The sequence below is a fragment of the Caretta caretta genome, chromosome 6 (genome assembly GCF_965140235.1).
Source record: "Caretta caretta isolate rCarCar2 chromosome 6, rCarCar1.hap1, whole genome shotgun sequence".
NCBI classification, from domain to species: Eukaryota; Metazoa; Chordata; order Testudines; family Cheloniidae; genus Caretta; species Caretta caretta.
Window position 1 is genome coordinate 19,217,747 of NC_134211.1, and position 22,457 is coordinate 19,240,203.

Here is a 22,457-nt window from a genome sequence, read left to right on the forward strand (position 1 = left end):
TATCATTTGATTCATAAAAGTCTACAGAATCATAATTTAAGTGTGTCACGCTCTGCGGCAAGGCAGTGGGGACTTGTTCCTCGTCCATCCCAGCTCCCAGGTCCTCCAGTTAGTTGACCATTTTGATGATGATATGTCGTTGGAAATGGGCCATGTTGGGTATCATTCAAAAGCCCTTTCTCCCACTAACACAGTGGTACCAAATATGACAAACCTAGAACAATAATGTAGATAGATATTTGCAAAAATGTTTAAAAATCAACTTTTTAAAATTTAATGCAGGGATGCATTGATCTGTGATAATCCTAGGGAAATTAGCCTTGACATGTTGAACTGAAAACATTTATTCATCAAAGGCATCATCAGTGTCATCTCCATCTAGGGCACTGCTGTTGGACACGTCACACTGATCCTCATCCGTGCTGCTCTCCAACACTTCTGTACAAGGCAGGTTGCTAGCCAAACATTTGCAGGGTGACAAGCATCTGGTCTATGCACACAAGCATTTGATTAGCTGAATGATTGATTTGGGAGCATTTCAGTCCATCCTTCAAGACTCATCCATGCCCAATAGGGTTGGGCAGTTTTGGATAAGCTTGATCATCCTAGAGCCATTCCACTGTTTGATGATTTGCCCTCCTGTTAGCAGGTATAAATGCACCCCTTGTCGGTGGCAATTTTTCTCTATTTGTCTGCTTTTTGGAAAACATCCACCAACATGGCTCTGCAAGTGTTGTAATGTTGATCTTCAAGTGGTAAACTCAGCATGTGAACAGCTCCAAGTCATTTATGACCTCATCCGTGACTGTCTCAGCCATTTCAAGTTCTTTTAGAGCAAGGAGAGAGTATTTGAAGGCTGAATCAAATACCTTTCCAGTAGTGTCACATTCTGAGCAGGTGTGGAAACCTGGCAGTACCTGGCTTTTAATGGGCTGAGTGATAGAAACACATCTCTAAGGGACATACAGTGATTCTGCTCCCAAACAGCAGGTGCAGAAACAGAATCTTACAGAATCCTGCAGAAGTCTTGGGTACTGTGTCTCGGAGAGTATTAGAACAACTGTCTTGTGCCAAAATCTGGAGCTTAGTATTATCTCTCTGTGGCATTGATGGCATGCAAGATAATTTTAGTGTCAGCTTCCTCATGGGAACTACAGAGAAACTCCACTGAACAGTGCAAGGAAGCAGCTTCATTATGCCATGTGACAAAGAAATTCTTTGAGTAATTCTTTGCGTTCTGCAGCATTTTTCCTGCAACGTATGTAGTTAGCCCCATCCTTCATGTGAGTATGGGCTTCTTCATTGTGAGTTGGAGATGTTCATAGTCAGTGAATTTGTATTGGATAGGTGCAATGTCATGGAGTCTCTTCTTTGTGGTAATATTTTTAAATTATTCTTCTGCATACCTGTCAGACATGAGGTGGATTTTGTCATAGGTCCAGTCTTTTCTCTAGCCTCATAATGGATAAATCTTGGCAGGTATTAATTATTTCTGGTTTGTCAAGACTTTGTACCTCAACCATACCATCTGATTGCTACAGTGAAAGGCCTCTGCTCTTATGAGGTACTGGGCATGTCAGTAGGTCATTGCTTAGGAAGACCATGTGAGATGTGCATTAATTTGCTTTTCACCTGGCACATGTGTGGTGTTCCATCACATTTGAATATCTGTTGTTGTATGCTGGAGAACTTGTACTTTCCCAAAGTCTCTCATATATCAACATCATGCTGAGATCTCATCACTGAAGACTGCTTTCATCATGATATTAGTGAGCTCCAGTATATCATGTGAATGGGTTGCCAAGGTGAGTAAGCTCTCCTGTAGCTATAAAATTGCCCCTTCTTGGCATTTAACAGCACCTAATGAGTTTAGATGGTGCTTGATCACTTCTGGAGAATGTTAATGTTTCTGCTTAATGTTTTGTTAGAAATTCGATGGCATTCTGGTGTTGTCAGGAAAAACTGGGAAAGAGCACTTGGATGCTGTGTTATGCCCACCAACTCCCCAGTGACTTTCATTGCTCTGTTTTTGTGTTCTAGGGCTTTGTCTGAACCAAGTGCACAGAAGGGAACTGGCGACCTTTTAACACCCAATTTCCTTTTTGAAATGTATCCCATATGTGAGGGTCAGACTTTTTTAAACTTCTTCTTTCAGTGAGGTACCAAGCATTCATCGCAGAATAGTTGGATAAATCTAAAGCAAAGAAGTATTTCATGAAGTCTTCCAGTGCTGCTAGGTGCAAATTCCAATTAGCAGACGTGACAAATCAAATAAAGAGCAACGAAGATTCAACCATCTTCATGTATCACCACACCATCATGAAAGTTGGCTTTGTCACCTATTCAGCTGATCAAACTGCTTGATCTGTGATATTGCTGCTCTCCATCCCGCACAATAGGTCGTTGAGAGCAGAATATACGCTGGGTTTGTGGAACTGGTCTCGCAAATCCTGTACCCTTCGGGAATCCATTTCAAACACATTAGTGTGCTTTTCAAAGAAGACATCTAAGTAGCATTTTTGAAGGGCGACAAGTGTTTGGGTCTATTCATCCATAGCGCATTTCTGCTTTTTCCCTGCAAGAATTTGGTTCAGAGTACTGTCACTATACAAAATCACCCAGATCTTCAGAATACCAGTGCAATCAGCAAAGGAGCTGATCGTACATATTACTGTGAAGAATATGTGTATTTTGTCAGGACACAGAATCCACTGCCCACAGAGATCATCATGGGACATTATTAGCTGATGAACAGGACTGTAAAGGCCCATGTCTAGTGTCATGACACGTTTTGATTCAGTTCCTCAGATGTATATTTTATGGCTGTCAAATGATTATATTTTTAATCACAAGATTTAAAAAAATCACAAGCGCAGTTTTAATCATACCATTAAACAAAATAGAATAGCAATTTAAACTTATAAATATTTTTTCTACATTTTCAAATATATTCAATCACAACACAGAATACAAGTGTACAGTTCATTCTTGGTGTACCTCTTAATGTGATTTTGCAGTGTCATTTGCATGGTCTCTCTCATGTGCCCACTTTACTTCCCATGCAATGTTCTTGCTATGAGTCACTGTTTCATAGTTTCTTATGTGCTAAAACTGAAACTTCTCACTAGATGCCTTTGGGCATCTGGCTTACTACGAAACAAACAGGTGTACTTCTTGAAACGCATGCAATGGGACCCAGTATAAGGCGAGTCTTGCCCACAGCTGGCACTTGTCCAGGCATTTTCAACTATTTTTCTGGTGCTTGATGTACTTCCTCTCCAACCTTGCCAAATTCAGTTTATGAATGCACTTCTTATTGCATGTAAGGTGCCACCGAGCATTGTGTTTAACCAGGTCTTCCATGGTTGTATTCTCCAAAAGTTCAGCTACCAGTCGGTAGGTACTCTTTGTCTCGCCACTGATACCTAAAAATGATCAATACCAAAGCAAAAAGAGTTTTGTAATAAATTATCTGTGTGTTACGTAATTTGTGTGCATACTGTTTGCAAATGGATTCCAGGAATATCTGGCTGGATGCTGATGTCTTAACCAGTGCCTCATTAGGTCTTTTGGCATAATGAACAAAGCCGATAATCAATACCTCTGAACCACTTTTTTTTTTTTTTTTGCTGATGATGGCAAATCAACTTGAAGCACCCTTTCCATTTATCAGAATCTGTAACATTAACAAAATCAATCAGGTATCCTCCTGTTCTGAGCATTGACTGATAACACATTAGTCAGTCAAGAGCCACAATTTAACTGTGAGCGCTGCATGTTTGATATGCCTGTGTTAATGTACATTTTTTTAAAAGTTATTTTTAAACATTTCCTCTATGTATACCTACATAATTCCTCATATACCTACATAATTGTTTTAGATTTGTCACGTTTGGTACCATTGTGTTCATGGGAGAAAGTGCTTTCGAATGACACCCAACTCAACCCATTTTTGACACTATTGTATTATCAGAATTTCCACCAACTGAAGAATATGGAGTTGGGAGCTGGGGAACAGTGAATCCTCCCCAGCAATGCTGCAGGGGGTGATGCCATTGAAATTTATGAATCTGATTTTTCATTAATCAAATTTCATCTTCCTTACCTTTCTATCACTGACTTGCCCATGGAATTACACATTCACAGACTTATGTAGGAAAAACGGTGTTCAAATTAATAGATAACTTGAGTCTATATTATGTAGACTGATGGTCATTTTTCTTTAGGGACAGTTTCTCATATCTCCAGAAACCATCAATCCTATTCTAGAATTTGACAATAATATACCTAGTTGCTATCAGTGACTGGTCAATTCAGTTTTTAGTCTGAAGTAAATGCAGACAGCTGATACTCTCAAAAGAAATTCAGAAGGATTTTTATTCAGTGAAGTACTAGAAAGATCCTCTTCATGTAACAGTAAGCGGTCATATCTACCTTTATTTTCTAAAATGAGACATAAATTGCTAAATAGTTTGACTTGGCTAGCAAGCAGATATCAAATTGCTTAAAACATTTAGGTTCCATCTTGCTCCCACTTGCTCCTGGGATGTCATAGCAGCACTGTTCCTGTTAACTTCCTTAAATGGTTCCCTGTTACGAAAAATCAAAGTACAAAGAAAAGGCAGGAAATCCAAAAACCTGTGGTGTCTGCCATCATAGAGTATGTGTAAATACAGCGCTTCAGAAATGTTGTCCTTAGGCAGACCGATCCCTTCATGCTCACCCAAGTATAGGATACAGACAGTGTGGCACCTGAGAAGGAGATGGGAGCCAAAACCATTTTAAAAAAAAAAAAAAAAGGGTGGTCATTTGAGCTCCCTAGCAAAAGGGTGGGGGAACACAGAGCTTCGATCCTCTCCTGTGCTTGAAGAATGTAGAGCAAAACTTGACAGTGACATGCAAAGATGATTTCTGTAACGCCATCAAGAAACAATACAAATAAGCTCTTTTGGTGTAGGGTCACCAGAATCTGGAATTTAGATGTATTTTGGTAACTGTAAGGCAGTACCTTGGGGTCTGAATCACTTCTCTTCTCTTCTGCTCGAAAACTATATGATGTTACATTGACTTAAATTTGTTTTTTGTAAATTTATATTAATATTAAGTGTTCTTAATTTTTAAGTAAAAAGTTAAACAGTACTGGCAAAAGGCCAGATAATTAACTTGTCTTTTTAAAAAAATAATTTTTAACTCTTTATTTTTATTTTGCAGCTAACAGAAAATCTTCAATTGGTGTAAAAAAGAACAGCAAGAGTAGAGCATTAACAAGACAGTCTATGTCAAGAATTCCAGCTTCATCAAATTCTACCTCATCTAAACTAACTCATATAAATAATTCCAGGGTACCAAAGAGACTGAAAAAGCCTGCAAAGCCTTTACTTTCAAAGATAAAGTTGAGAAATCAGTGCAAAAGGCTAGAGCAAAAGAATGCCTCTAGAAAGCTTGAAATGGGAAATTTAGTTCTCAAAGAACCTAAAGTAGTGCTATATAAAAATTTACCTATTAAAAAGGATAAAGAAATAGAGGGACCAGCTAAAGTTGCAGTCTCTAGTGGATGCTTAACAAGACATGCAGCAAGAGAATATAAACTGAATTCTGTGAAAGGTGCTCATGAGCATGGTGAAATATCACCCTGCACATACATAACCAGGAGGTCAATGAGAACAAGGATGAATTTGAAGGAGACCTCTGACATAAAGCTTGAACCAAATATGTTGGATACCTATAGAAACAACTTGACGGGGACTCGATCTGATATCTTACCGCAGCAGTCTCATGTGATACATGAAAATGAACTGATTCATGGAACATCACATAAAGGGGAGGTCAGATACCAGAAGAATGATGTGGGCATGTCCAGAAAGAAATCACGACAAGGAAAACTTGTGAAATCATCTGCAAATATAGAAGAAGCTGATCCTACACATAATCCACCTGGCAAAGATGAAGTACCAAATTTGATTAGTTCTCATTCAGAACATGGAGAAAGGAGTAATATAGTGGATATGGCCCTCGGATATAAGGACGGTATTCCTATGTCTGGTGGCTGCTCCATTGTTACATCTGACAATTTCAAAGCAAAGGACAGCTTTAGAACTGCTAAAAGTAAAAAGAAAAGACGAATCACAAGGTATGATGCGCAATTAATCCTTGAAAATAGTTCTGGGATTCCCAAACTAACCCTGCGTAGGCGTCACGATAGCAGCAGCAAGGCAAACGACCAAGAAAATGATGGAATAAATTCTTCAAAAATAAGCATCAAATTAAGTAAAGACCATGAAAAAGACAATAACTTGTATGTAGCAAAGCTAAATAATGGATTTAACTCAGGATCAGGCAACAGTTCAACAAAATTAAAGATACAACTAAAACGAGACGAAGAAAACAGGGGGACGTACTCTGAGGACCTTCATGAAAATGGCATGTGTTGTAGTGATACGCTCTCTCTCTTGGAGTCAAGAATGGAAGTGGATGATTACAGTCAGTATGAGGAGGAAACTGCAGATGAATCTTCATCAGAAGAGGAAGAGGAGGAGGAGGAGGACTATGATGATGAATTTGAAGATGATTTTATTCCTCTTCCTCCAGCTAAGCGATTAAGGCTTATAGTTGGCAAGGATTCAATAGACATTGATATTTCTTCTAGAAGAAGAGAAGATCAGTCTTTGAGGCTCAATGCATAAGCTTATAGGTCTTAAACTGACCAGGATGTCCATTTTTAAACAAAACAAAAAAAATTCCATTCAATTATTCCTCAACTGAAGAACTTTCTGAAAATTTTAGTAACAGCACTTCTTTATTGTTTATTCACTTATCAACATAATATTGTAGAAAGTGTACAGCATACTGACTCTTCTTAAGTCTGATTTGTGCAGATTTTTATTGTACTTTTTAATAGCCTCTTTATGTGCAATTCTGAGTTAGAGTAAGAGGTAATGCTCTGTTGTAAAATAAAGGCTCAAGCAAAATTATAAAATTACATCAAAACTTTCCATGCAGGACAATGAGAACACAATAATGTGGCTACACAATTATTTTTAACCTATAAGAGCATTAGTTTGCTCTTACAATATCTGACTAAACAATAATTTAAAAAAATCATAGTAGCAGCATATTAAAGTTTTCTAGTATATGTTAATATCACCAGCAATGATCTACGGCTTTTCAATTTATTTGCTAGATGTTTTCCCCCCTTGAAGTTTGTCAGTTTTAACACTGTATGCTGTCCCAGACGTACTGTTTGTGGCCTTTGTTATAGTAGCAAACCGTTGGTTGGAAGTCAAATTGATTTCTTTAAAAAAAGAAAAAAAAAGAAATAAAAAGGTGTTGACAGTTTGCTGACTTTTTAGTACATTATATGTACAAGGGTAGCAGTATGCAGAATAAAAGTTTGGATATGGTGTATTTATTGCTTGTTATGTAAATTAAACACCTTGTATTTAACTCTTTTTTCAATACTTTTAGATAAAAATTGTTCTTTGCAAGAATGATTGGTGCTTATTTTTTCAAGAATTTGCTGTGAAACAATGTGATTACAACAGGCAACATTTATCCAATGAACTGCAGCTATCCTAAATTGGTTCTTCATAGTTTTCTGTTGCACTTGTAAAATGCTACAAGGAATTTAAAGAAATCTATTCACTTTAACTTATGATAGTTTTATGAAATTAAAAAAAACCTAAGTCACAGCTTTTGTTCTGTGGTAACCTATACAAATGTTTGTCTTTTTGAAATCCAGTGTAAAGGACTGAAAAAATATGTATATGTTGTAAATACTTGTGTGTTGTGAGAAATTTTGTCATAAGAAATTGAGATAACTTACCAGAAGGGTTTTTAAGTTTAGAATTACATTCATGCCAATAAAATAGGAAATTATAAACCTAGTTTTAAACTCTGCATCAGTGGGAATTCTTTGCTTTTATTTAGTTTATATTTTAAGATTTCACTCTGGATATGTTATAACAGTACTGATCTTTTTTTTTTTTAAAGAGTTTCAGGGTTTTGTTTTTTATATAAGGCCATTAGGAACAGGAACAGCCCTTGGGGGTGAAGGGGGGGAGGAAATGGAAATGATCTATAAATTTTAACAGATGAACTATTTATTTTAGCACATAGATCTTTTGAAATGTCTTCAATTTGAGTTAAGTGGCAGTTTTTTGTATGTTCTGTGTCATACAAGTTGTTTTACTAAACAGTGGATGAAGATTCTGACAAATGTGGTTTGTTAGGGTGCTTTAGTTTCTAGAGACATGGGGAAATCAGAATAGATTATAAGAACATGTTTAGTGGATCAACTTAATCCATACAACCGAAACATTGAAGATGCGTGAAATGTTCCCGTTAAACACACATTCCAGTGTCTGCACAGAAAAGCCAGCTGGAGTGACAAAGTGGCTGCAGAGCACAATTTTAGGGGCGTTAGCAGAGGTGGGTGGGTAAATTTGCACAGTAGATGATCATCTTGTAGCTGGTTTTTGCTAGCTTCCAGTCTTCAGGAAAACAAAGTCTTTTCAAATTAACTCTTCAAAATAGTTTGGAGTCATAATTTATTTTCAGTAGATTGCAAATGAAACAGTAGAATATCAGTTTCTTCTTTTGTTTCCCATCATCTATTCTCAGAGTTAGACATTGGCCCATATTAATGTTTAGCCCTTCAGGAGTATTTGCTGCATACTCCTTGCCATGTTTGAGAATTTAAACTCTCCAAGAGCTACATGATCAGGCAGTGTGTTAAGTGGAACAGATAATAGAATCACAGAAGTGGATATGCCTTATGTAATGCCCAGCCTCCAGTAGCTAAGGCATTGGATTCCTGGTTCTTGAGATTACGTAGTAAACTCTGGTAAGTACTGTACTATTTTGCATTCAATTTTTAACATTGTATGAGAATAAGATTATTGTCATTATGGTAAGGCTATTGTAAAAATGGGATTACTAAGCGTTTGTCTACACTAGAAAGTTTTACTGGCAAAAGTTTTGTTGGCATACAGCTACCAGTATAGCTATTTTGGCACAGTGTGTTGAATCTTGGCTGCCTTTGTTGGTGCATTGTGTCCTCATACGGTCTCAGGTTGTATAGGCAAAAGACATGCAGCACTGTGGGTAGTGTTGCCAGTGTCCCCTGCACTGCCATCCAGCACATTATCTTGTGGAAAAATGTGGAAGGATACTGTGGGACATCAGCACTCTTCTCAGGAATTGTGGAGTTTGGGATCAAATTTCCACACTTCCTTCTGTCCCATGCTATGATCTACCTCTTTTGGTGCTCCCCCATCCTCTTTTAATTCCGATAGTATCCTCTGGTCCATCCCATAATTTACTTTTTTGTGCTGGTTTTCAATCTCTCTGCTAATTCAGCATCAGAAGTATGGATGCGGAACAGATCGGCAGAGTTCTGTTGCCTGTTTCAGAGACAGGGTAATTGATTGTTTCCTTTTTATGGAACCATAGCAATGCCACAGCAGCCAACCATGCATTAGGGAAACTGAATAGTGAGGAGTACGTAGACATAACGAATGAATGAATGACAGTGGAGATAACAGCTGCAAATCAAACAAATATTGTTGGCTGATGGGCAGTTTGGTGTGGGGGGAAATCTGTATTGAGGTGGCTATTCTCCAGGTGTGCCAGGGCATTCAGCATGTCCTGCTGCACAGGATTGTGACTCTGGCAACTTGAGGGAAATAGATGTATTCAATTAAATGGATGATCCTTCCCCTCCCCACCTTGCCTCCAATACGTAAAGAGAAAAGGGATATTTTCCCATAGTTATGCAAGCATTGGAGGATCACCCTGGATACCTTACTGACATTAACATTGGATGGTCAAGAAAGGTGTATGATGCTCACATCTTTAGGAATACAGACTTTTGGAAAAGCTGCAAGCAGGGACACATTTCCCAGAACAGCATATTCAGTTTGGTGGGGTTGATATTATCAGGGACCCAACCTACCCCTCCATGGCTCATGAAGCCATACATCAGGAACCTGGACTGCAACAATGAAAGATTTAACTATCTCCTGAGAAGGTGCAGGAAGACCATGGAGTATGCCAGTGGCATACCAAAGGGCTGGTGGATACCAATCTCAGCAAGCCAAATATTCTTACTGTCATTGCTGCATGTTGCGTTTCGCATAACATTTGCAAGGCCAGAAGAGAAATGTCTCCACTAGGATGGAGGTGGACAGGCTGTTTTCTGATTTCATGCAGTATGACACAAAGCCAGTTACTAGAGCCCACCACGGTGCTGTGCAGTTGAGCAAAGCCTAAAAAGCACATTCTGAGAGTTTGCTATAGCCAGACAGTGTTACTTTATTGCACATGCAGTAGTTAGCTGGTTTATGAATTGTTCATGGATGAAGGGGGCTGCTGATTTGGGGGGCTAAATCTCTGTATTGTAAGACAAAGGAAATCATGGTTTTCACAAAATTGAACTTTATTATACAATAATAACTTCTCAGTAATAACTAGTGATCTCTCTGGGCTGCATCACAGGTCAGTGTAGGTGTATTCAGAACAGTTTTTTCCTTTTTGCTCACTGGAGTATAGTGGAAGGGATGCTGCTGCTGAGAATGCTGGTGCCCTAAAGAAGCTGATGGGGGAGCGGGGGTGTGTGTGTGTGTGCATGGCCCTGGAAGAAGCTACTCCTACTCCCTGGAAGAAGGAATTGTTGTCCATGCTGTGGAGTGGCTGCTGGCATGTAGTCCTTCTGATGTTCCGCTCCATAATGTTTTGGAGCATCTTTCTTGTGGGAGGAGGTGCATGATGTCTTGGTATACCTCTTGGTCCTTCTGTGTTTCCTCCAGCCTATGGTCGCTCCATTCTCAAGTGTCTCAGACTCCAGAATTGGAAGTCTTGAGCAGTTCTGCAAACATGTCTTCTGCTGTCCACTTTTTTTCTTCCTTACCATGGTGAGTCTTGCAGGTGTAGAAGGGATGGCGCTCATGGATACCCCAGCTGAAGTCGCTGATAAATAATGGTAAACTCATAAACATTGTTTTATATTTAAGGGATTAGCAGACATCAAAAGATAAATACAACTCTATGAAACTTTGCCCTTTATAGATTCCCCATAGCAATTGTGAGTCTGTCCATATTTTTTCTCACTTCATACCATATATGGGATGGTTTGGGAAGCCTGGGTAACTAGGGATCATGCAGTAGACTGCTAAATTTATTACAGGCAGTGATGAATCTTGGCAGATAAATTGCTCATGAAGGCACTGAAGGCTTAGAGAAGGCAGCTGTTGAAAGGACTCATTGTCACCCAGGGCCATATGCTGTCAGCCACTTCAAAGCAGTGCTCCCCCAAAGCTCTTTGCAGAGTGGAATGGGAAAGTGTCCTGACATGGAGAGAGAAACATGGCTGATCTGCTTAGAAAGATCCAGGCAAAGATCAAACACTGTTTCCTTGAAGAGTGCAGAGAAATGATCCCAGAAAGCTGTTCAGGCCAAGATAGACCAGCCCCTCCATAAGCAGTGGAAGGTTGTGATTGCCAGATAGTGTCATGAGCCTATCCAAGCCAAGCTCCCACTTAGTTAACGGTTTCTCTCTTCTGAATCTAACTGCAGCATGCAAGTAATGTGTTTTGGACTTGAAAACCAAAGTACTGTGTGTGTAGCTTGAAAACATGAAGCCAACATGTTTGCAATGCATTTTCTACAAAATTATGTAGTCTGAATGCCCAATCACTGGTTTGCTTGCATGTACTCTTTTCTGTTTTCAATGTCACTTTGTTAGGGAGACAGTGCCCACCTGCTATGTACTTTGAATGCTCAGAGAGACAAGGTGGGTGAGGTAATATCTTTGGACTGACTTCTGTTGGTGAGAGAAACAAGCTTTCAAGCTATGCAGAGCTTTGGTCTCAGTACCTTTCCCAGACTTGAAGAATGTTCCAGGTGAGCCTAGAGTAGGCCTGACTGTATAAAAAGCCAGTCAGCTGCGAACCAGCTGAGCAGCGAACAGCGGAGCGGCTAACAGAGGGAGTTTGCCTGGGAGTTCGCCTGGGGAGAGCCACTCAGGCTTACATCTTGCCGGCTTCTCTGAGTAGTTACTACAACTCCTGAGGAAGCTCGTAGAAGGAAGGTAATATGGATGGGGGGGTGTTCATCTGTTGTGACCTGCACTGGATGTGCCATGTTTGTCTTTCTTCCACAGCACAGAAGCGACTTTGTCTGTACAAAGTGCAAGCTGGTCTCCATATTGGAAGAGAAGGTTCAAGGTCTGGAGCAACAGGTATCGACCCTGCGTTGCATAAGAGGAAACTGAAGATTTCCTGGACAAACGTCAGGATATGCTTCTACGGACACAACGTTCTAAAGATTCAGAGCAGGCTGCGCAGCGGGGACAGGAGGATGCTGAAGAAATTTGGCATCATGTGACCTCCAGAAGAAGAAAGGGGAGTGTCCATATACCAGCAACGCAGATACAGGTAAGTAACCGTTTTCATGTTCTCTCCACAGGTACTAATGCGGAGAGTGGACTAGATGATACATCTGAGGGAAAGGAACAGAAGGAGACTCCGCCGATTAGAAGGCATGAGATGCACTGTCCTAGGGTTGGGGGTTCCACGACCACCCACCAAGAGAAGGAGGGGGGTGGTGGTCAGGGACTCTCGCCTCAGGGGGACTGAGTCATCTATCTGCCACCCCGACCGGGAAAACCGAGAAGTCTGCTGCTCGCCAGGAGCTAGGATTCACGATGTGACAGAGAGACTGCCGAGACTCATCAAGCCCTCTGATCGCTACCCCTTCCTGCTTCTCCACGTGGGCACCCACGTATTCTTGACAGCAAGTTAAAGAAGTATGGGCTGGATGAATGGACTATAAGGTGGATAGAAAGTTGGCTAGATTGTCGGGCTCAACGGGTAGTGATCAATGGCTCCATGTCTAGTTGGCAGCCGGTATCAAGTGGAGTGCCCGAAGGGTCGGTCCTCAGGCCGGTTTTGTTCAATATCTTCATAAATGATCTGAAGGATGGTGTGGATTGCACCCTCAGCAAGTTTGCAGATGACACTAAACTGGGAGGAAAGGTAGATACGCTGGAGGGTAGGGATAGGATACAGAGGGCCCTAGTCAAATTTGAGGATTGGGCCAAAAGAAATCTGAAGAGGTTCAACAAGGACAAGTGCAGAGTTCTGCACTTAGGACGGAAGAATCCCATGCACCGCTACAGACTAGGGACCGAATGGCTAGGCAGCAGTTCTGCAGAAAAGGACCTAGGGGTTACAGTGGATGAGAAGCTGGATATGAGTCAACAGTGTGCCCTTGTCGCCAAGAAAGCCAGTGACCTTTTGGGATGTATACGTAGGGGCATTGCCAGCAGATCGAGGGACGTGATCGTTCCCCTCTATTCGACATTGGTGAGGCCTCATCTGGAGTACTGTGTCTAGTTTTGGGCCCCACACTACAAGAAGGATGTGGAAAAATTGGAAAGAGTGCAGCGGAGGGCAACAAAAATGATTAGGGGACTCGAACACATGACTTATGAGGAGAGGCTGAGGGAGCTGGTATTGTTTAGTCTGCGGAAGAGAAGAATGAGAGGGGATTTGATAGCTGCTTTCAACTACCTGAAAGGGGGTTCCAAAGAGGATGGATCTAGACTGTTCTCAGTGGTAGCTGATGACAGAACGAGGAGTAATGGTCTCAAGTTGCAGTGGGGGAGGTTTAGGTTGGATATTAGGAAAAACTTTTTCACTAGGAGGGTTGTGAAACACTGGAATGCATTACCTAGGGAGGTGGTGGAATCTCCTTCCTTGGATATTTTTAAGGTACGGCTTGACAAAGCCCTGGCTGGGATGATTTAGTTGGGGGATTGGTCCTGCTTTGAGCAGGGGGTTGGACTAGATGACCTCCTGAGGTCCCTTCCAATCCTGATATTCTATGATTGTATGAGCTCTGTGTAGCTCAAAAGCTTGTTTCTCTCACCAACAGAAGTCAGTCCAAAGATATGACCTCACCCACCTTGTCTCTCTAATATCCTGGGATCGACATGGCTACAGAAACACTGCATACACTGTTTGGTTTGTGTGTCGCTTACAATCACTGGAAGCATTTTTTTCCCCCTGTTTGTAATGCATTGGACTTTATTTGGTTACATTGCCTACAAAAGTATGTACTTTGGAGGCATCCCGACTAGTTACAAAAATAAGTATTTAGAAATGCTTTTTGGCTTTTGTATCTGTTTAGCCTACTAGTGCCAGTGGAGGCTCTATAAATAAACTGGCTACTTTAATTGTTTGCAGTGATGGTGTAAGTGTGTTGGTCCCAGGATATGAGAAACACAAGCTGGCTGAAGTAATATATTTTATTGGACCAACTTCTGTTGGTGAGAGAGACCAGCATTCCAGCTCTACAGAGCTCTTCTTCAGGTCTGGTAATCAGTGTGTCCTAGCTAAATGCAAGGTTGAACAGATTAAGTATGAGGAGTTAACATGTAAGAAACTATTCAAAATGAAGTGGGCAAAGGTCAGAGGAGAGTTGGGGGGGTTACAGATTGTAATGAGACATAAAACCAGTGCCTCTGGTGAGGCCATGATTTTTGGTGTCTTGCAGAGTTACAAATACACATTCCTAGGCTTGTCTTTTTATGGTGTTGTGCAGGTTTCATTTGAGAGTGAGGAGTGATCATTTTATGGTAAGTGTTGGCGTACAGGTGATGGGGTGAAGAGGCTAAAGTGACATTTTTCAGCTTTGGCAGCAAGGAGATTTTATGACTGAGTTTAGTTAGCAGATACATATTTGCATATCCCTAACTGACCTTTCCACAGAAAACTTCTAGCTTTGTTAGATGGAAACTGTACTAGTACTGGACCCTGACCTTCAGCTTATTCTCCATCTTCAGGCTTTTTACAAAAGTATTTTTGAAGTAACAGAAGCAACCCTGAAGGGGAAAGACAACTATAGCTTTTTTCTCCTTGGATGACAACCTGCTAAAGGCCAGTTGGAGTATTTCCAGCAATGGTAAGGTAGCTGAAATTAGATGGATTAGTAATAAATTGAATGTTGGCTCATTGCAGCCCAGGCTAGCTCTCACCTACTGGAGACCATAGCGAGCACAATGAGGAAAGCTATAGTCTTTGAGGTGTGACTTAAGGTATAGACCAGGGGTCTCAAACTCCCGGCCCATGGGCCATCTGCGACCCAATAAGCTTCCCACTGCGGCCCGCGGAGGAGAGATGGGAGGAGAGTCACAGGCAGACACTGCTGGCAATGTCTGCTGTAGGCTCTGCCCCTGTAGCTCCCATTGGCTGGGGGAGAGGGACAGAGGTATCATCATTAGTTGCCGGGCAGAGTCAGCCAGGGAGGCAGCATCACTTTTTTCCACAATGAATATAAACAAGTCAAAATACCGAACACAACTATCCGACGCCCACCTTGCTGCAATCCTGAAGGTTTCAACTGCTCAGTCATGGAGGCCAGACAGCAACAAACTGACAGAACTGAAGCGTTGCCAGCTGTCTGGCAAACACTAAAAACTCTAGCAGGCGAAGAATTGTATTAAGTTGTATGACAGCTTTATTATTTCTAAGAAATTCAAAATAAAAAATACAATATAAACGTTTTCTTTTCTGAACACCATCTTCAGTGACATTATTGACCCACTGGGAGGATTTGAGGACTGGCACTGGCCCGAAGGCAAATTGAGTTTGAGACCCCTGGTACATACAGACCGGTGACCCCTCAAGTTGTTCAGTTTATGCTGGCCTGTGTATACTTCTGCACCGTTTGGGAAAGGAATTGCAATCTCGTTTAGCTTACTGTTTTACCACACCATTATCACACTCCTGCTTCTGCCTCCCTTAAGGTTAGAAGTCAGTTTCCTTCTACCATGTGCCAAACAGTGATTTCCCTGCCTCCCCACTCCCAATTTAATATTCACGTATGGCCAGTTCCATTTACCTTAAATAAAGCAGTTGAATTGGCATAAGTGGTTTATTGAGTAACCAGTTTCTAAACCATTTTAGTCTCTATAGGTTAAAACCAGTACCTTTAATTCCATCTGGTGCTAACAGCTAGTTAGTGCAGATCATGGAGAACAACAAGCAAACAACAAACATGCTCTGTTTGAGCCAATTAGTGACAGTGGGGAGAAAAAAATCACTCTAGGTAAATTTTAAGTCTTTTGTTCTCTCCAATAATGCTGACTTTTTCCTTCCTTTATTCAACCAAACTTAGCTATGTGTACCCATTAAAAAGAGTATAATTTTGCTAATGTTGGGAATTAAATTACTAACGGAATCAGTTACATATATATCTGAAGAATATTTTCATTGTGCACGACTTCCTCTGACAGATCTCAATGCAAAAATAGACTCTATGGGAATGTTATGTTCCTGTGGAACTTACAACCTCCACAGGCGGGAGCATCTCTCTGCAGTGCTTATCAACATTGCAGAAACAAATGATGCATATCCAAATGAAGCCAGTAAACCCAGCAGAGCTTGAAAACTGTGCAAGCCCAATAGCTTTTGGTTCAAGGAGTGAACAAGCTCCAGTCTTGTAAGTTTGTCAGGCCAAATAGTTCTGGATTTTTCCTTATGGGAGCCAAACCTTTAAAATACAAACGTTACTTTACTGTAACTATGTTTTAAATTTAAATGCTTGAGATTTAATAGTGATAATTAATAAAAAATGTACAATAGTCAATAGACATGACTACACTCATGGAGCAGATAATGCTAGTCACTCCTGTGTAATGGTTAACCACTTGGCCTATTTCTTCTGCTCTTACACAGTTACAAGCTATGGTGTCTTATCCTCTCTTTTGAGAACTCTCCTGGGATTCATTTGTCTTTGTAAATATCCAGTCTGCATCTAGTCCGGACAGTAAACATAGGCTGTCTCCACAAATGTCCATTGTTCTCATGTTGGTTGGTCAGCTCTCAGACTCCCTCTTGTCAGGTGATAAGTTTCACTCCAACAGATTTGGAACATAATATCCTACATCCGATAAAGTGAGCTGTAGCTCACGAAAGCTTATGCTCAAATAAATGTTAGTCTCTAAGGTGCCACAAGTCCTCCTTTTCTTTTTGCTGATACAGACTAACACGGCTGCTACTCTGAAACCTGTCAATATCCTACATGTTGCATAACTCCAAATCAGCGGCTACTTAGCTATCGGCAGAGCGTACATGACGTCCTTCAGTAAAACATTGGAAAAGATGGTTGAACGTGGGATAATTACCTGTGTCTGGGCATGTCTGTGTTAGTCAGGACTTTCTTAGAACCTGGAACTGAAAACCCCGAAGATGTATTTTCCCACAGCATGGACTGACCAAAGCAATTTCCTGAGAAGTGCAAATGTGATTCACTTGCTCAACATCTTGATAACTGCAGTGGCTACAAATGACAAAAATAAAGAACACCCATTCATTCTGAACTTAAAACAATGAAAAAGTAATAATTGTTAGCAAATGAAATAGAACAATTAAAGACACAAGAACTGGGATATCAAAAAACACTATGCCATTCTAGTTTGGAATGAGGGACTTCTATGTAATATATCAGTCATTTCATTTTATAGGAAAAAAGTAAATGTTTGAAAAATTATTTCTTCTGAGGAAGGATAGTGAAATAAGATTTTGTTTTAAAGCCTCTTTAAATATTTTATATTCCGATAATGAAGAAGCCATTGTATACCTTAGGAACAGTGGTTACTGAGGTGCACCTGCATTTGCAGGGCCTGTGGTGGAAGGAGAGATGTTGTATAGGTGTGCTGGTGCTGCTTAGGGGTTGAGTGAGTTTGCAACAACTCCCAGCTACCCCAGGGGAAACTTTGGTGGGTTTATTATTACAGAGGATAAAATAAAAATGGATTCCACTGCCCCCAAGACACCCCTCAACGTTGTGGTAAAAATATTTCAGGGCAAAGGGTTGCCTCCCTGAACACTCTAGAATGGTACAGTATCAACAGATTGTGATGGTGGCAGGAGTTTATTTCAAAGAATACTGATAAGATCCTGGTGCTCTGGGCTTTCCTACCTCCAGAGCTTACTGCACAGGCTTCTCGTTTTCCCTGATCCCTGGCTATAGGAAAAGAGGGCGGGGGGACCGCAGGGCCCTGGTGCTTTGGTCTAAATTTTCTTTCTTGTTTTAGCCCGAGAGCAGTAAAATAAGCTTTCTGTCTACTGGGAGGCAGAGCCAGGTTGACCGTACCTGCAGCTAGTCCTGACTGGCCTTGTCATCCCCTGCGACTGAGAATCACCCTCTCCATCAAGCTTGGAAACAGCAGACAAAAGTGTTGCTGGCACCCAGTGCCGAGAGGCAAAACAACAGCAGGGGTTCGCTACCCGGTGTGCGTCGCCCAATAATCACAACGGGGTGGAGAAACAGAAAAGTTTATTTGCAGCTGCAAACAAGGTACAGGGAGAATAGAATCTCAAATCCTGCACACAGAGCAGGAAGTTACATAGGCTTTTATAAATCCTTTCTTCAGCATACTTATCCAATAGCAAGCTGCCCTAAGTATCCATATAGCCAGCCAATCCAGTTACCAGCTAGTTCCCTTGTTTTTTGTATCATTTATTAAACTATACATAAAGCTGATTTATTCAGCATTGTTTTTCCATATCTGCCCTGTTTGGCCTTGTTTAGTTTCAGGCAGTCTGACTCTGCAACATATTGTTGCAGATCCTCAGCATAACTGCTGCGAGTGCCTCCAGGCGGGGGGGCCAAGGACACTTGGGCCTAGTGCGAGGGCGCTTCATCGTCACTCGTGGTCTTCCATCCCCTTGAGTTACCTAGTGGCCATGCCCCAGTGTCCCCAACAACTCCCTCCTTTGAGAACACTCAACAGCCTTGGCTCTGAGTTTTCTCCCTTGGGCTACTTATTTCTTTACAATAGGACTTTGTATAAGCACTTTGTGATAGCCCTGAAGAGAATGACTTTTTAACTTTTGCAAAAGGGCTCTGACACATGATACTGCACAGCATAATACCATTAATACAAGCAATACAGGAAAGAGAAGTTTCAATAACAGGCTAAATAAACCACCAAGCCATCACCTTCAGCCCCCAACTAAAACCCCTCCAATGCATTATTAAGGATCTACAACCTATCCTGAAGGATGACCCAACACTCTCACAAATCTTGGGAGACAGGCCAGTCCTTGCCTACAGACAGCCCCCCAACCTGAAGCAAATACTCACCATCAACCACATACCACACAACAGAACCACTAACCCAGGAACCTATCCTTGCAACAAAGCCCGTTGCCAACTGTGCCCACGTATCTATTCAGGGGACACCATCACAGGGCCTAATAACATCAGCCACACTATCAGATGCTCGTTCACCTGCACATCCACCAATGTGATATATGCCATCATGTGCCAGCAATGCCCCTCTGCCATGTACATTGGTCAAACTGGACAGTCTTTACGTAAAAGAATAAATGGACACAAATCAGATGTCAAGAATTATAACATTCATAAACCAGTCCGAGAACACTTCAATCTCTCTGGTCACGCGATTACAGACATGAAAGTTGCGATATTACAACAGAAAAACTTCAAAACTAGACTCCAGCGAGAAACTGTTGAATTGGAATTCATTTGCAAATTGGATACTATTAACTTAGGTTACCTTGTATAATGACTTAGCCACTCCAAGTCTCTATTCAAGCCTATTTCCCCTTGTTTTTTCCTACCCCCCTCCCCCAACGTTCTTGTTAAACCCTGGATTTGTGCTGGAGATGGCCCACCTTGATTATCATACACATTGTAAGGAGAGTGATCACTTTAGATAAGCTATTACCAGCAGGAGAGTGGGGTGGGGGGAGAGAAAACCTTTTGTAGTGGTAAACACCCATTTTTTCATGGTTTGTGTGTATACAAAGATCTTCTGTACTTTCCACAGTATGCATCCGATGAAGTGAGCTGTAGCTCACAAAAGCTTATGCTCAAATAAATTGGTTAGTCTCTAAGGTGCCACAAGTCCTCCTTTTCTTTTTGCGAATACAGACTAACATGGCTGTTACTCTGAAACCTTTTAAATCCTGCATTACTTCATAGGGCTTTGCCCAATTATTATGTCAGACAGCCAAGTGACGGAGTCGATGCAAAAGCAACTCCTTATAGGAGGTAAGGCAGGTCATATCCCCATGATCATTTGGATCCCACCTGGGGTCTGCTCGGGGGATTTGTGCGTCTGGGTCAGGGACATTAATACGATCCCGGTCGTACTGTTTCTGCACCTCCAACGATGGTGATCGGAATCCTGGGATCTGTCCCTAGCACTGTGCGGGGAGCGTGTTTAGTGGGTAGAGGTAGGATAACCAACGCACCTCTATCGGAGTGGCAATGTGACGGAGGGGATAAGACTTGGGTCTACCATAATATGGACTTGGATCCCTACCATTCTGGATCTCTCGCAGCCTATCTAAGGTAAAAACAGCCAAAACTGAAGTCAGTGATAAATCCCAGAGATGTATTAATGAGAGCAAGCCAAGGCCCACAAAAGTCCACAATAACCGGACTTATTAGACTCTATTCTCTTCAAAAATAGCCAGTTAAACCTACGTGGAGACTCATGCACTATCTCGAAAAACTGTCGGACAAGCTGTGTTTAGACTAGAGGAACCTAAGGGAGCATTAGACCAATGTCAACAGCAAGCAAAGCAACTTTAGTGACCTGTAATTCAAAAATGGGAGGTGTGAATGCTTAAAATGCTGGCCATAAAACCCCCGACGCTCACATTTTCCCTCTGTCTTCAGGATAAATCTGGCAAGTCAAACTTACAGGTGCTGGAGAGACAGCATGGTCCAATGAATTGAGCACTGGGCTAGGACTCAGGACACCTGGGCTCCATTTCCAGTTCTGCTACCGACCTGCGGACTAACATTAGCTGCTACCGAACCAGTCGGAGTCAGATTACAGTGCTGTAAAATATCTGGTCGAGTACCTAAAGTCAGAAACAAATGCGCATGCATATGTTCATTCCATTTCCTTGTTCTCTGACAGAACAGGAGTAACTGAAGGATCGTGTTGTAATTAATTGACCCTCCTGGTGGCCACCACTCCTGGTCCTCTAGTTGATATTGAGGCCAGTCAACTGTACAGAATCGTTTTAATTGGCTCTTCGTCATCGGATCCGCACCAAATACCTTCCAGTTTGCTAGAATGCATTCTAGGGGCGTACACCGTGCCCTAATCCCCGAGCTCTGTCCCTGTCCCATACCTACAGGGTAACTCTGGGCGTCCCCAGTTTCCAACAGAGCATACAATCCGGATTTCAAAAGGTTCCTACCTTATCCAAGGGACCGGTTCCTCACCGTCGCCCGCAGCTGCTCCTCCCCTATGTCCAAGGGACCGGTTCCTCACCGTCGCCCACAGCTGCTTCTCCACTATATGAGTGCGTTGCACCTTTGTGCCCTCTGGGGTCGATCAAATCGCGTCTCCTCCGAGGCCCCTGATGAACTCACCGGTGCACGCTGGGCGTCGGTTCTCGCCGCAATCCTCGACCTCCAGGAGGGGTCCAGGCAAGGCTAAATAGCAGCCTCGTCGCCCACCCAGGGACGCCAAAAGCTGTTGCCGGCACCCAGTGCCGAGAGGCAAAACAACAGCAGGGGTTCGCTACCCGGTGTGCGTCACCCAATAATCACAACACGGTGGAGAAACAGAAAAGTTTATTAGCAGCTGCAAACAAGGTACAGGGAGATTAGAATCTCAAATCCTGCACACAGAGCAGGAAGTTACACAGGCTTTTATACATCCTTTCTTCAGCATACTTATCCAATAGCAAGCTGCTCTAAGTATCCATATAGCCAGCCAATCCAGTTACCAGCTAGTTCCCTTGTTTTTTGTATCATTTATTAAACTATACATAAAGCTGATTTATTCAGCATTGTTTTTCCATATCTGCCCTGTTTGGCCTTGTTTAGCTTCAGGCAGTCTGACTCTGCAACATATTGTTGCAGATCCTCAGCATAACTGCTGTGTGTGCCTCCAGGCAGGGGGGCCAAGGACACTTGGGCCTAGTACGCATAGCTGCTGCGAGTGCCTCCAGGCGGGGGGGGGGGGGGGGACACTTGGGCCTAGTGCGAGGAGGCTTCATCGACACTCGTGGTCTTCCATCCCCTCGAGTTACCTAGTGGCCATGCCCCAGTGTCCCCAACAACTGCAGATGCTGATCTGGAGAATTTCTTATCTAGAACCCAGAGGGAAGGTAGGCAGGGATCATGAGACCCCTTCAGACCTTCTGAAGTGGGTGTACTTTAGAAAGGAGAGGGAGAAAGAAAGGTAGGGAGAATATGAGCTTTTTGATGGGGCTGAGGGAGGAGATGGGGCAGGGGAAAGATTTGTCTTAAGACATATCTATATGTCCTCATTGACCTAAGAGTCCACTTGGACCATCAACAGAGGTCTTGAATGCTGGCTCAAACTACCCACTCTACTGCCCTCAAGGCACTATGTGTTACTGCCTTGTCTAACTGAAATCCTGCTGTAGTCCGATATT

General features: G+C 42.0%; 1 protein-coding gene and 2 long non-coding RNA genes across 10 annotated transcripts in view; 2 read left to right on the plus strand and 1 right to left on the minus strand.

Annotated features, from left to right (window-relative positions):
- The window catches only part of KMT5B (lysine methyltransferase 5B), a 52,019-nt gene extending 44,123 nt beyond the window's left edge, over window positions 1-7,896 (plus strand). For all 3 annotated transcript variants that reach the window (XM_048852539.2, XM_075129299.1, XM_048852540.2), the window contains exon 10: window positions 5,212-7,896. In XM_048852539.2, the coding sequence (XP_048708496.1) occupies window positions 5,212-6,683 (1,472 nt within the window). In that variant the 3' untranslated portion in view covers window positions 6,684-7,896. The remainder of the gene's footprint in view (window positions 1-5,211) is intronic.
- Window positions 7,897-10,417: 2,521 nt separating this feature from the next.
- Window positions 10,418-22,457, minus strand: part of LOC125637700 (uncharacterized) — a 76,508-nt gene continuing 64,468 nt past the window's right edge. For 3 of the 6 annotated variants that reach the window (XR_012668855.1, XR_012668854.1, XR_012668856.1), the window contains 2 exons: window positions 17,186-17,340; window positions 10,418-10,965 (listed from right to left, as the gene is read on the minus strand). This is a non-coding gene — a long non-coding RNA (uncharacterized LOC125637700). Of the gene's footprint in view, window positions 10,966-17,185; window positions 17,341-18,156; window positions 18,260-20,740; window positions 22,024-22,457 lie in introns of those variants that run through there. The other 3 variants (XR_007357041.2, XR_007357040.2, XR_007357042.2) reach the window with 3 other exon arrangements.
- LOC142072483 (uncharacterized) lies at window positions 11,639-20,030 on the plus strand. Its single transcript, XR_012668857.1, has 3 exons — window positions 11,639-12,431; window positions 14,843-14,961; window positions 18,098-20,030. It is a non-coding gene; the product is annotated as an uncharacterized LOC142072483 (long non-coding RNA).